Raw genomic sequence first — 15,603 nt, forward strand, 5'->3', positions numbered from 1 at the left:
CACCATTGCTGAGGCTGTCTTTGAATTCGCGATTTTCCTGTCTCAAACTCCTGAGCCAATGGGATTACAGAGCGTGTGCCACCATGCCTGGCTAAGCCCATCAATTTATTAAAGATGGGTTTTTAATATGTCACAAATGGCTGGGGATGTAGCTCACTTGTAGCACATGTGCTTAATATGCATGAGGCCCTGGGTTTGATCCCCTGAACTGCAAAAAATAAAATAGATTATAACTTAAAAATTTTGTGACCATTTTTGTATATACAAGAGCTCAAAAATTAGGTCCTCTTTCACTATCTGAGAAGACTTAGGCATTGTTATCAAACTCCCATTAACAAAGAGGAAGCTTCCTTTTATACAGTTTTATCCTTGTTCAAGGTAAGCCATTCTGTTAGGTGTGCAGTAATAACCCACTGTGGTTTTGATTCACATTTCTCTAGTGGCTAGTGATGTTGAATTATCTTTTTTGCAAAACTGAGGATTGAACCCAGGGGTGCTTTAGTGCTGAACTACCTCCCTAGCCCTTTTTGTTTTTCATTTTCACTAAGTTGCTGCCCACAAACTTGCAATCCTCCTGCCTCAGCCTGTCATTGGGATTACAGGAGAGTGCCACTGTCTGGTGATGGATGTTGAATATCTTCATGTGTTAAATTGCCATCTGTTTATCTTTGGTGAAATGTCTCATATCTTTTGCCTATTTTCTGGCTGGTTTGTTTGGGTTGTGATTGTTTTGTGTCACTGTTGACTTTTTAAAATTCTAGATATTCCTGTTTTTTGTGCTTTGCAAATACTTCCTCTGGCTCTGCAGCCTGTCCTCCTAACAATGTCTTTTGAAGAGCAAGAGTTTTTAATTATGACAAAGTCCAATTCTTCCTCTTTTTTTTCCTTTTATGGATAATGATTTGTTCTTCAGTCTAAGAATGCTTTGTTGGGCTGGGGATGTGGCTCAAGCGGTAGCGCGCTCACCTGGCATGCGTGCGGCCCGGGTTTGATCCTCAGACCACATAAAAAGATGTTGTGTCCGCCGAGAACTAAAAAATAAATATTAAAAAAAAATTCTCTCTCTCTCTCTAGACTCTCTCTCTCTCACTCTCTCTTTAAAAAAAAAAAAGAATGCTTTGTCTTACCTTATATCCTGATTTTTCTCCTATGATTTTTTTTCTTAAAGTTCTGTAGCTTTACATTTAATTCTGTGACCTATCTTGAAGCTAGCTATTGTGTCAGATGTGAGACATATTGAGGTTTATTTCTTTACCTATAGATGTCCAATGGCCCCAGCATCATTTTCTACAATTAATTGGGTTTGCACTTTCATTTTAAAAAAATCAGTTGGATATATTTGGATCTATTTCTGGATTTCCTGTTCCATTCTACTAATCTATGTATCTGTTCTTCCACTCATACCAACTTTGACTCCTATAGATATATGTCTTAAAATACAGATACTAATTCATCCCAATTCATTCTTTTCCAAAATTGTTCTAGATATTCTAGTTCTTCTGCCTTTCCATATAAATTTAAGAATAATCCTCTCCAGGGGCTGAGATTGTAGCTCAGTGGTAGAATACTTGCCTAGTATGTATGAGGCACTGGGTTTGATCCTCAACACCAAATAAAAATAAATAAATAAAATAAAGGTATTGTGTCTATCTACAACTGAAAGTATTTTTTAAAGAAGAATAATCTTTTCCCTATCTACAAAAATCTTGCTGGGATTTTTGAGAAGAATGATATTCAACCCATATATCAATGTGGGAAGAACTAATACCTTAAATATGTACAGTCTTCCAGTTCTATACACCATATATCAATTTATCTAGATCCTCTATGATTCATGCATTAGCAGTGTCTAGTTTTCAGCATAAATGTCCTATACATGAGGCTGGGGCTGTAGCTAAGTGGCAGAGTGCTTGCCTAGCATGTGTGAGGCACTGGGTTTCATTCTTAGCACTATATGAAAATAAACAAATAAAATAAAGGCATTCTGTCCATTTACAACCACAAAAAAAACTTTTTAAAAGGCCTATATATGTATTTTACACTAAATTTTGAGGCAATTACAAAATAGTATTATAACAATATTTATTGTTATAAATATTGATGTCAATATAACAAGTATACAGAAATATAATTGATTTTTGCACATTCTTTTATCCTGTGATATTGTTTAACACATTTATTATTTTTTAAGTGTTGTAGATTCCTTGGTATTTTTTTCTACATGGATCATCATTTCCTCTGCAAATAGCAGTATTTTTACTTCTTCTTTTCAGATCTGTAAACCTTGTATCTCTTCCCAGATCTCATTGCATCGTCTAGGACTTCCAATTCCATGTTGAATTTAGAATGGTGAGAACAGACATCCTTGAATTATTCCTGATCTTGGAAATCATTCATTCTTTCACCATTAAGTGTAATTTCAGTCTTTATCAAGTTGAAAAAGTTAAAACTATTCATATTTTTATACATATATTTTTAGTTGTAGTTGGACACAATACCTTTATTTATTTATTTTTATGTGGGGCTGAGGATCAAACTCAGCACCTCACTTGTGCTTAGGCAAGTGCACCAACGCTGAGCCACAACCCCAGCCCAACTACTTTATTGTGAATTGGTATTGGATTTTGTCAAATGGTGTTGCTGCATTGATCAATATCACCATGCCTGGCTCATTTTAATATTTTTATTTTTTATTTTTAGTTGTAGTTGGATACAATACCTTTATTTATTTATATTTATGTGGTGCTGAGCATCGAACCCACGGCTTCACATATGCTAGGCAAGTGCTCTACCATTGAGCTATAGCCTCAGCCCTCATTGAAGCATTTTGATCTTAGCTTCTTTAAAATTCCTGTCTTACTATTCTAATATATCTGTTATCTTGATGTTAGCATCTACTGACTGCCTTTTAATTTCAGTTTGAGATCTTCCAGTTCTTGGATAACATGATTTTCAGGTGAAACCTGGACTTTTTCTATTATGTACTGAAACTCTGGATCTTTGTAAAAACTCTGGATCTTTTGTTTTAGCTAGCTTTGTCTAAGTTTCAAGAAAAAAAGGGGAGAAGGCGCTGCTTCCTTACTGCTAAGTGGGAGTAGAATTCTCGGTTCTCAACTCAGCCTCCATTGACACCTAAGGGAGGCAGCTCATTATTACTGCAGAGGAGGAATCAGGAGTTCTACTTCCTTATTTGGTTATCACAGATCCTGCAGTGGTTGTGGACTCTTTAACCCTAGGTGATAATGAAAGCTCTGAACCTGTACTAGGCCTCCTCTGACATCACCCCAGTAAAGTAGAGGGATACCTTGTTAATGACAGTTTATAAGCACAAGGTCCTCAATGTGGTCTTGACCACGAAGGTGAGGGTGGGGGAGCAGGACGGAACAGGGAGAAGACTATTGCCAAAGAAGATGAAGTTCTGGCTCCCTATTTGGTCTTCTCTGGTACCACAAGGGTATTTGGGTACCTTATTACTGCTTTGTGATGGTGGTAGTCTAGACTTCCCACTCAGCTTGGGTTGAGAAGAAAGCCTTTTTTTCCTGAAGTACTTGGCTGGAAAAAAGCAGTTATTGCGGGCTGGGGATGTGGCTCAAGTGGTAGTGTGCTTGCCTGGCATGCGTGCGGCCTGGGTTCGATCCTCAGCACCACATACAAACAAAGATGTTGTGTCCACCGATAACTAAAAAATAAATACTAAAAAATTCTCTCTCTCTCTCTTTCTCTCTCTCTAAAAAAAAAAAAAAAAGCAGTTATTGCCTAAAAGTTGTCTTATTAGGCTTCCCCTTTCCTGGTGTTTTGACTGGAGAGAGCAAAATTTTATTAGGCTTTTAAAAAAATCTATAGGGTCTGGGGATGTGGCTCAAGCTGTAACGCACTTGCCTGGCATGCGCAGGGCACTGGGTTGGATCCTCAGCACCACATAAAAATAAAATAAAGATGTTGTGTCCACCGAAAACTGAAAAATAAATATTAAAAAATTCTCTCTTTCTCTAAATAAAATAAAAAAAAAATCTATACCCATTGGTTTTTCTAGCTTGCCAACTTCTCCAGCACCAAGTCCGGGACATACATAAGGCAAAAAGAAAATCTAAGGAATTCACCATTATGTCATTCCTCAGTTTCAAGGTTTCTTCTTTCTACCTTTCAGAATCTCTTATGCTTGTTTTATATAAATTATTCATTTTGAGTCGTAGTTAGTAGGAAGAATATAGAAAAATACATCTATTCCATTTTCTCAGAATAAGCTCTGTTTTAAATTCTTTTTGATTTCTAATGAACGCACTAAAAATTATTAAGGTACTTCTAATTACCACATTAACTATATCTCACGGGTTTTGTTTTGTGGTGCTGGGCCTCATGCATGGTAAACAAGTCTTGCAATTTCTATAATGATTTCTTCTTTGTCACATGAATTATTCATGAGTGTTTTTAAATTTCCATGTGGATTTTTAAAAACTCTTTTTTGTATTGATTTCTAATTTTCTTATCTGTTGTATTTTGGCCAGAAAACTTAGTCTGTTAAGATTAATCTGCTAAGATTCTTTGGTAGTTGGTAGGACTTGATTTACAGCCTATAATGTGGCCAGTTTTTAGTATGTTTCTTGTGTGTTCCTAAATGTTCCTGTGTGTTTTAAGAAAACATATTTTTTTTTTTAGTTTTAGATGGACATAATACCTTTATTTTATTTTTATGTGGTACTGAAAATCAAGCCCAATGCCTCACATGTGTTAGGCACTCTACCACTGAACTATAACCCCAGCTCCAAAATATGTTCTTTAATAGCTGGCACAAGCCTACAACTACTAATTCTTAAGGGAGGCTCATTTCTATTTTAGAGATAATGGTGAGCCAATTTATTTTTTCCCTAGACTGTTCTTTTTAGGAGTCTTAGCTTGTGGTAGGGAGGTAGTCTCATTCTCAACTCTTCATCTGTAGCAGTCCAAGATTTTTTGTCCTTGTAAGAGCATTAAAACCCAAGCCCGTAGGTTTTAGAGTACTGCCCTCTCCCCCAACACCAACACCACCACCATTTATACATCGATGGCAGCTGTTCAAGTTTCCCAGGTGTTAATTCTTTCTTTGCTTCTATGAACAAGGGGGTTTCCCTTTCTTTGTATTTTTCTCTCTTTCCATTTTTTTTGGGGGGTGGGGTTTCAAACCCAGTGGTGTTTTACCACTGAGCCAAATACCCAGTCCTTTTCATTTTTTTTTTTTTTTATCTTGAAACAGCTAAGGCTGTCCTTGAACTTGGAATCCTCCTTCCTCAACCTCCCCAGGCACTAAGATTACAAGGGTGCACCACGGTGCCCAGTGTCTCTGGTTGCACAAAAAGAATATTCAGTTCTGTTTTTCCCATCCAACATACTTGTGAAGAATGCAATCAGGATTACTCCTCCTATTTGGGATAGCAAAGAAACACAGAACAAAGAGAGAAGAAGGTACTTGGGAGAGAGTGTGGGTCAAATGGTGACTGATTTCTTAGACTCCTCCTCTAACAATTATGAATTTGGTGCTCGGATGTGGGGACCTGAAGATGTGGTCCCACAGCCCCAAGTGATTCTTATGGAAAGAAAGATACAGGATCAGAATACTGAAAATCTAGAATACTATATACATTTCCAGTTCTCATCTAAGTTTGGGGATCTTGGAATCTGGGTTCCAGAAGGCATCCCAGAGGTGTAATTAAAAAATTACAAAATGAAAGAAGATAACAGATTAAAACAGAACAAAACCAAAAAAGTTTTGGACTAGTAAACTGATACAACACATTACAACAGGGACAATACTGCATATTTTGAAATCATAAAGGTAAGGAAGAAAGGATATATTAACCATCCATCCCTCTATTTCATTCCTTCAACAAAGGAATGCACTAGAAAGTCTAAAAATACTGAGAGTTCAATCTTGATTTCAAAAGCACCTATTCTAGCAAGAAAGGCAAATGAATAATGGCTACACTACATGGTGAGTATACAAAAGAACAGATATAGGTGCCTGATAAAATATAGGATGCCCAGTTAAATTTAAATTTCAAATAAACAATGAATAATTTTTAAGTATAAGTATGACACATATTTTGCTTTTTTCCCCCACTTTTTTCTAAGTTTGGCAACCTTAAATAAAGGAATACAAAGAGAGGGAATCTCAACTCTATGTAGAGGATAAAGACTGCAAAATTCAGTCAGATATCAAAGGTTTTTGATTAAAATTGATTAAATTAATAGGTCCTGGTGACTGTTGCCAAATCAGACAGGACTCAAAGTATACTTCATTATTCTTTTTTTTTTTTAAGAGAGAGAGAATTTTTTTAATATTTATATTTTAGTTTTCGGCAGACAAAACATCTTTATTTGTATGTGGTGCTGAGAATCAAACCCAGGCTGCACGCATGCCAGGCAAGCGCACTACCGCTTCAGCCACATCTCCAGCCCCTACTTCATTATTCTTAAAGTCAGGGGATAAGGCATATTCAATTGTCACCTATTAGGCATCTCAGAATCTTCTCATATAATACTCATATAACTAACATTTTTTAGAATCACAAGGACTTACAGAATACAGGATTGTGAGCGAGGTCATTCAAAGTGATTCCTCCTTCAGGATTGAACTCAAAACTGCTAGTGAAGTTGTACTTTGCAGTTCCCTCTGAAGAGACAGTAATTTTTGCAGAGTCTCCCAGAGTCACCTGATTGAATTCCGCTCGAACAAAAGTAACTGGAGTATCTCCTTTGTAACCTTTCTGTTGGCAGAAACATCACTTTATAATTAAATTCAAATAAAGACATTTCCTACACATCTGACAACCCATTTTGACTCAGGATAAATAGCATTTTCTTTTCTTCTTCTTTTCCCTAACAAGCTATGTCACAAAAACAGGGAAAAGTAGAAAATCATTAAACAAATTTATTTATAGCTAAATGTAATATTCCATTTAAATATCATTAAAGTTTTAAAATTTTTTTGTAGTTGTAGATGGACAGAATGCCTTTATTTTGTTTATTTTTATGTGGTGCTAAGGATCGAACTCAGTGCCTCATGTATGGTAGGCAAGTGCTCTACCACTGAGCCCCAGCTCCAGCCTATATTAAAGTTTTTTAATTTAACATTTATTGTGTTTTGTCTGACTTTAAAAGTATACTGTGGGGGGCTGGCAATGTGGCTTAGTAATAGAGCACTTGCTTAGTGTGCAGAAGGCCTGGGTTCAATCACCAACATTGGCAAAATGAGAAAATCAGAGGAAAATGAATTGCCCATAATCTTACTCTAACATGTAAGCATTATTAAAACATTAGTATATTTTAGTATTTTGCTGTAAATATACATTTTTATACACACATTTTAAAACAAGTGGAGTTTACTAATTATATCCTCTTTTGGAACAAGCTTTTTAAAGTTCATAATCCTGAATATTTTTTCATTATTCTCTTAATTTTGTTTTCAGTACTGGGGATTGAACCCATAGTCCCACAAATGCTAGGCTCTACCATTAAGCTATATCCTAAACTTGTTTTTTAAACCTTATGTTGAAACAGGGTCTCACTAAATTGCTCAGGCTGGCCTCCAACTTGCAATTCTTTTGCCTCCGGCTCCCAAGTGGCTGGGATTAGAGGTATGAGCCACCAAGCCCAGTCTATTCTCCTACTTTTAAGTAGTAACTGTGGTTTTATTATTTAAATTCACCAAATGAAATTAATCACAAATGAAACTCAGAATTCAGATCCTTCTCAAAATAAAGGGGAAAAATTAATATATGAACTGCTATCCACAAAAACTAAAGCTAATCTTGATTCAACTCTGATAAATTTAGTACTCAAATTGCTAGGTATTTTATTTTATTTTTTAAAATATTTAGTTGTAAATGAACACACAGTATTTTTATTTATTTTTATGTGGTGCTAAGAATTGAACCCAGTGCCTTACATATGCCAGACAAGCACTTTACCACTGAGCTAGGTATTTTAGACACATAGTAATGTAATGTGACTTGCTGATTATAGATTACAAATAAGAAACACGGAGGATGAAATTGCTATGCAAAGGGAGGGAGTTTGGAGGTACAAAATGACACAAAAACTCCATTCCTGAGCTAGGGTTGTGGCTCTGTGGTAGAGCCCTTGCCTAGCATATGTGAGGCACTTGGTACAATTCTCAGCACCGCATATAAATAAATGAATAAAATAAAGTTTCATCAACATCTTAAAAAAAAAAAAACTCCATTCCTCCCTTGATACTCCCCAACTAGGGACTTTGCACATTTCCAAAAGAAACTTTACCAAATCATATCCATCTGTCACAGTGATCTGCACCAGTCTACCTCCTGTTGGCACCTGTTCCATATCAGTAATTGGGCAAAGTTCTGTTCTCCTTTGGTCTCTGTAAAGAAAATAAATGAAACTGTCCCCTCATTACATCATGACCTATACCGGGGAGAACCTAAGAATATGCCATAGTCTAGCCTTCTGTTTTCCCCTTCCTAACTTTCAAGGCTGGATAAGAAGTGCTTCAGGGAAGCTGGTCACAATCATAATTCCACTGGTTAGTGTTTAAAATATTCTTTATACATACAACTAATGTATAATGTACAAATTATCATGAAAACAGAGAGTAGGTACACTATCTCCCCATCTCCCATTCCCCATATTCTTCACAATGTTCTTTGGTAATTTTTTTTCAATCTGTAAAGCCATCTCAAAGATTTATTTCTGTTTTACAAAAATACACTTTGAGAGCAAGAAATATACCCTATCATAAAATGATAATCCTTTGGAAAAGATCCTGACATGTCTCTAGCCAGATATATATTTTTAATTATTTTACAATACTAAGGACATAATTTCAAAAGCAGATTGTATATCAGTTTTTTTTAAGGTCATGTTTTCTATTCAAGGAGGAGCTTATTTATGCAATTCAAACATTTGCTAAGGACATAGATGCCAAGTTTATCTAGGGCTGGTGATAAAAACAATATAGGACTCCTTGCAGCCTTCAGATGTTACAATTATTCTGTCTCTTCCTAACTACTTCCTCATTTTTCCAGTTGCCTAAAGTTTCAGATCATTTGTTCAAAATCACATCTCTGGGCTCTTTCAGGGCCTAAGTGGCATCGGCAATTTCCTTATTAAGTATACATTTAAAATGCCATTTTGTATTAATCCCTTTCTTTCTTTTATAATAGTACCATATAAATTAAAACTTATTTTCTCTTCTGCTAGACTATAACAAAAGCCTCTTAACTGGTATCTCTGACTCCATTTTTTAAAAATTCTATTCCATTCCATTTCTGTCAAAATCATTAATTGAGCAAACAAGGAATTTAAGATCTAGTGAGAAGGAGAGACATAAATAGGCTAAGAGTTTTATAGTCTGTGTAATGGATGCTGTGACAAAAAATAGTAAAGTGGGGGAAGGGGACATAGGTGAGGAAAGGGGGAAGGAAATTAACTGTGTTTCTTTGGGGGGGGGGGGTTCTGGGAGTTGACTTAGGGGCACATAGCCACTAAGTCACATCCCCAGCTTTTAATTTCTTACTTTCAGACAGGGTCTCACTAAACTGCTTAGGGTCTCATTTAGTTGCTGAGGCTGACTTTGAACTTGTGATCCTCCTGCCTCGGCCTCCCAAGCTGCTAGGATTACAGGTGGAAACTAACTGTTGATTATGGCCTACTATATGCCAAATGTGCCAAGGGCATTACATATGTTATCTTATATGTATCCATTCTTCCAAGTGACTCTTAAATTGCCATTTTAGAGAACAAGAAACTGAGCTTCAGACAAGTTTGTTATTTAGCAACCCATCATACAGAAAGAAGTGCTGAAGCTGGAACCTAGCTGGATTTGAAAGCATATGCATGAGTGTGCATGCCAGGAAAATCTCCTTGTAGGAGGTGACCTGGAACTAAAAGAACAGACAAAAAATGAAGGATGTTCCAAGCAGAAAGAAGACTGTAAAAGATTCAGAGGGAAAGGAAGGAAGAAAGAAAGTAAGTTAGTCAAGTAGCTCAGTAGCTTGTACCACTGAATAATACAGAGAAAATGAGATCAAAGAGACAAACAGAGATGGGCATAGTGGCACACACCTGTAATCTCAGCAGATGGGGAGGCTGAGGGAGGAGGATCATGAGTTCAAAGCCAGCCTCTGCAACAGTGAGGTGCTAAGGAACTCAGTGAGATCCTGTCTATAAATAAAATACAAAATCGTGGCTCCAGATGTGGTCAAGTGCCCTGAATTCAATTCCTGGTACCCCATGGCCACAAAAAAAAAAAAAAAGACAAGCAGATAAATACCATATTAAAGTACAGATCTAATATCTAATGATATCACTTGTATCCTCTCATCTACCAAATAAAACTGTGACATTATATTCAAAGCCCTCTAGGCTCCAGCAGAACCAAAGTCCCCTCACCTAGCTCTGGCCTAGTCCTTTTCAAAGATTACCTGCACTTAGTCATTTGTACCTTTGCCTCTTTTCTTCCTCTGGAACTACCCCTCTTTTTTCCCTCATTCCATCTCTATATTGACAAAAATGGCTGAAATGCCTCCTACTCTAACGTTTCCCTGTCCCCACTATTTTAGCACTTTATACATTTCTTGTGACATGTATCACAAGCTGTCTTGTTTATGAGGACTGGGGCCTCACACAAGCTAAGCAAGAGCTACCACTGAGCTACAACCCCACCGCAGGACTGGATATTTAAAAGATCTTTCTTACTTCATAACTACATGACCCTGGGCAAATGCGTAACTTCTTTGGGTCTTAATTTTCACTTTCTATAAAATGAATAACTTTCTATTTGTTTCACCTTTGTTGTGAATATTCCATAAAACAATAAAACTGTTTACCCTATGAGGCACAGCACGAAAGGCATTATTAATATGCCCAGCTTTTTTTGAAAGCTCAATTACACTCTTGAAGACAAGCAACCTTAGTTATATTCAGAACCCCTGTACATGCTTGGTACACAAGGTATCTTTCGCAGCATATCCGAATAATGAAGGAAAGAAATCGGACTAATTACAAGTTGTGGTCAGGTGAAGTGGGCCTAGGCTCTTGTTGCCCCCAACAAGTCACCCATTGTTTGTCATCTGATCAGAATCTGCAAGGCAAGGGTTGAATTGGAAACAGATGAGACGAAGGAAGCTCTGTGACTGGTTCTGGTCTGGGAACCCGCGCAGTGGGCGTTAAGGGTCAATCTCCAGCAGAACTGCAATGCGACCTTCGCCCGCCCCCGAGAGGGGGTGCTGCGGTGACGCAAGAGTCCGTTCTTGGGGGGTCGTTAGAGTTTCGGTCTGTACCGAATTTTAAGCCTGGCTTTAGCGGAGGGAGAAGATTGGGGTGTCCGGGTGTAGTGTGGTGCACGGCCAGGACGTGGAAGTCGTGAAGAGAGGGTTATCTGTAGAGGAATAATTCTTACCTGCCGCAGTTCAGATTAAGTTTTTCACAACTATAGCAACCAAGTCACTGTCGCGAGAACTCATTTTCTGCAACCGCCACAAGCTTATTCCAAGACTCGCGATAAGTTTTCAGACCAGAAAGCAGGGAGAGGGATGTTAGGTGAATTTCTGCGCCTGCGCCCCGCAGTCCGCGCCCCAGACCAGCACAGCGCACTCGCGAATCCGGTCCTCTCCCAACTTAACTTGGCAGAAGTTTTAGTTAAGTACACCATGTCTACTTTTCGATTTTGATTTCTTGACTCTTATTTCAGTATTCCTCCATAAATGGAGGCGGGCGTGGTGGCAGAAGCCTGGAATCCCAGAGACTTGGCAGGGTGAGGCAGTTCAAAGCCAGCCTCCGCAATTTAGCAAGGCCCTAAACAACTCAGTGAGACCCTGTCTCTAATAAAATATAAAAAAGGCTGGATGTAGTTCAGTGGTTAAGTTCCCCTGAGTTTAATCCCTGGTACGAAAAAAAAAAAAAAAAAAAAAAACCTGCTTGGAGCGTTTTTGGCCAGGGGCAGTGGCCGGCACCAATAGCCCCAGCTGCTGCAGAGACAGAGGAAGGAGAATTTGAGGGCGGCCTGCGCAACACAGACACTATGTGAGACAAACAGATCATTTTAATCTTTCTCTGTGGTCAATACAGATAAGACACTATTTTAAAAGCCTGACTGCTGGTGAATGTAAATGGTTCTGCTTCTAGGTGCTTGGTATTTGTACAATAAACAGACAAAGTAAATAATGCTAATGCAAGTTTCTAATACATTTGAAATTCAACATTCAAGAGCTGAAATAGAAAAATATGATAGTAACAACAATTAAAGTGTGCTGGGGTTGTGGCTCAGTGGTAGAATGCTCTCCTAGCGCGTGGGAGGCCCTGGGTTGGATTCTCAGCACCACATATAAATAAATAAAACAAAGGTTTAGTTGTCCAACTACAACTAAAAAATAAATACTAAAACAACAACAACAACAAAACCTAAAAGTGCCCACCAGTGGAGGATTGGATCTGAAGATGGAAGGAGACCCTCATCTTTATACAGATTACATGTATGATGATGTGGGGGGGGGAGAGAAGTGTGTCACATTAGATTGGGTAGAGAGAAGTGATGGGAGGGAAGGGGAGGAGAAGAGGGGATAGGAAGGGTAGCAGAATAAAATAGACAATAGTATTGCTGTATGTATATATGTGACTGTATGACCAATGTAATTCTGCAACCTCTTCACTCAGAAAAATGAGAAATTATATCCCATTTGATTCAAATGTATGATGTCAAGATCATTGTACTGTCATGTGTAACTAATTAAAACAAATTTTAAAAATTTTTAAAAAATGGTACATTCACAAAATGGCATCTTAGAAGTAGTCAAAATGAATGAACTACAGTTACACATAACATGGATGAATCTTACCATATATACAACTTAAAAATGTTGGAGTGTTAAGAATCAGCTTGAAGGGACACCTGTTGGCCAAATTATGGGCAATATAAGCATCAAAGCAAAAAAATGACAATAATGGACTCACTGAACAAGATACGAATATGCAAATCCACAATTGCATAATGGAAAGAAAGGAAAATTCTTTCAGTAGAATATCAACCCAGGAGTGTAGAGAGAATGATAAAGAATATTTGACAACCACTATAAAGAAGGATGATACAGCAGGAGTCTTCAATGAATACTAAGGCTGATGGGTGGAAATTTGATAAGGAAAAGGACATTGGCAGATCCTGGGATTCTTCCCCATGAAATATTAACCGGTTATATAGGAGAAAACTATGAATCAAAATAGCCATATAATCAGTATATGGAGGTTTTATTACCAGTGTTGGGAGGACTCTACTTCATGTGCCTCCTGATGAGTGAGATGCACTGAAAAAAGCAATGCATCTTTTTAATGGTATTCCTTCTATTAGGAATGGTGGTGAGTCATCCCATAGAATGTAAGACCTGTTTTCCCCAACCCTGTCAGAACTGAGGATAGAGGTCATGTATGCTAGGTAAGGGTTCTGCCACTGAGCTACATCCTCAGCTCAAGGCCTATAAACTGTCAGAAATGAAAGATGAAACTTCTCCAGATGAAGATTCCGATGAAACATACAGTCAAAAGCAACATGTATTGCTGTATAGCATTCTGGACCATAAAGAAAAAAAGACATTGTTAAGACCATGAATCAGTCAGGTGCAGTGGCGCAAACCTGTAATCCCAGTGGCTGGGGAGGCTGAGGCAGGAGCATCACAAGTTCAACGCCAGCCTTAGCAAAAGTGAAGTGCTAAGCAACATGGTGAAACCCCGTCTCTACGTAAAAATACAAAATAAGGCTGGGAATGTGGCTCAGTGGTCGAGTGACCCCGAGTTCAATCCCTAGTACAAAAAGAAAAACAAAAACAAACAAACAAAACATGGACAAAATGTGGACAGACTCCATAGATTGGATGGTAGCCTTGTAGCACCATTGATTTCCTCAAATGGAAGGTTGTTTGATGTTATGAAGGAGAATGTCCTTGTTTAGGGGAATATACAGCGAAATGTTTAGAAGTACTGAGACATGTTTTTGGATTGCTTTCTTGGCTTTCAGAAGATCCAGAAAAAGATCATTAACGAGATAGATGCACACACATGCATGCAAACACACCCACGGTGAGCAAAAGAGTAAATGTAATAAACTATTATTTGGAAATCTGGGTGAAAGGGACCAAGTTCCTTGCACAATTTTCAAATGCTCTGCATTTGAAATTTCAAAATCATTAAAATGCTCATACAAGGCTGGGGTTGTAGCTCAGTGGTAGAGCGCTCACCTAGCATGGGTGAGGCCCTGGGTTCGATCCTCAGCACCACATAAAAATAAATTAATTAATTAAAGATATTGTGTTCAACTACAACTAAAAAATAAATATCAAAAAAAAAAAAAAAAACCATGGGGTTGGGGCTGGGGCTCAGAGGAATAGTACTTGCCTACCATGTGTGAGGCATTGGGTTCGATCCTCAGGACCACATAAAAATAAAATATTTTGTCCACCTATAACTAAAAAATAAATATTAAAAAAAACCGCTCATACACACACCCCACCTGTCCATGGAAAATTTCTTGCTTAGGATATTGATTTACCAGAATCATACTTTAAAATAATTCTTATTTATACTAATAAAACACAAAAGCTATAAAAGTTGTAGGGTTATAGGTAATAAAAGTCCTTAAAAACCGTGGGCTGTAGCTCAATGTTACAGCACTGTGTTTAGTATTCCAAAGTCCCTGGGTGTAATTCCTAGGAACACACACACAAATAATAAACATAAAACCATGGTACTATTGAATAAGACATTTCATTTTTTCCCCAGAGGACTATGGGTGAATTTGCAGTAAGACAGCCATCCCACTTGGGCATGACAATAAACTAGAGTTAGGGCCAAGAATATGGTGAAGAATTCTTCTGGAAATCACTATGAAGCAGTTGCAGTGGAGATGGGCTTACTGAGGTGAAGAGCTGATGGGGCTGTTGTGCAGAGACCAGTTTCTTAATGAGGTGGACAAGTGGCTGGGGGCCTGGCCTGCTTGCTCTGCAGGCAGATGCTCAACTTCTTGCTCTGTACATGCCCACTGCCAGTTCTAGGCAATGCCTTCCACCACTGCCTCTTCTTTCATTGCCTTAAGAGGTGATGCTGTGCTGCCCTGCAAGTTTTTAGGCAGGGCACCTTCTAATAATCTTCTCCCAGAAACAGAAGAACTTGTCTCCAACTTCTGTCTGGAACTCATCTTCGCAGAGTTTGAGGCTGTTTAGGCCCCAAATCATATTCCAGATGTCACTAGACATATTATTGCAGCAAGGAGCATCAGAATCTAGACCTGCATAGTGATGAGATTAATCGTCTTCAACTTTCAAATTTACAGTTATTTCCAATAGTACTTAACAGTGACCCCTTTGTATTCATTTTTCCCCCTTGTGTATTAATTTCTGATAAGAAGAGCAAATACTTTTGGTAGTGGTGGTACTAGGGATTTAACCCAGAGAGATCCACCACTGAGTTACATCCCCAGCCCTTGAAAAAATATATATTTTTTAGTTTAGTTGGACACAATACCTTTATTTTATTTATATGTGGTGCTGAGGATCAAATCCAGGGCCATGCATGTGCTAAGTGAGCACTTTACCGCTGAGCCACAAC

General features: G+C 38.0%; 1 protein-coding gene across 1 annotated transcript in view; it reads right to left on the reverse strand.

Moving 5' to 3' along the window:
- Positions 1–11,516, reverse strand: part of CFAP70 (cilia and flagella associated protein 70) — a 96,779-nt gene extending 85,263 nt beyond the window's left edge. Inside the window, exons 1-3 of the mRNA XM_081267827.1 lie at positions 11,414–11,516; positions 8,275–8,374; positions 6,554–6,740 (exon numbers count right to left, since the gene is read on the reverse strand). Of these exons, the coding sequence (XP_081123953.1) occupies positions 6,554–6,740; positions 8,275–8,337 (250 nt within the window). The 5' untranslated portion in view covers positions 8,338–8,374; positions 11,414–11,516. The remainder of the gene's footprint in view (positions 1–6,553; positions 6,741–8,274; positions 8,375–11,413) is intronic.
- Positions 11,517–15,603: the final 4,087 nt, after the last annotated feature.

This window comes from Spermophilus citellus (assembly GCF_964194105.1).
Source record: "Spermophilus citellus genome assembly, chromosome: 15".
Lineage (NCBI taxonomy): Eukaryota > Metazoa > Chordata > Mammalia > Rodentia > Sciuridae > Spermophilus > Spermophilus citellus.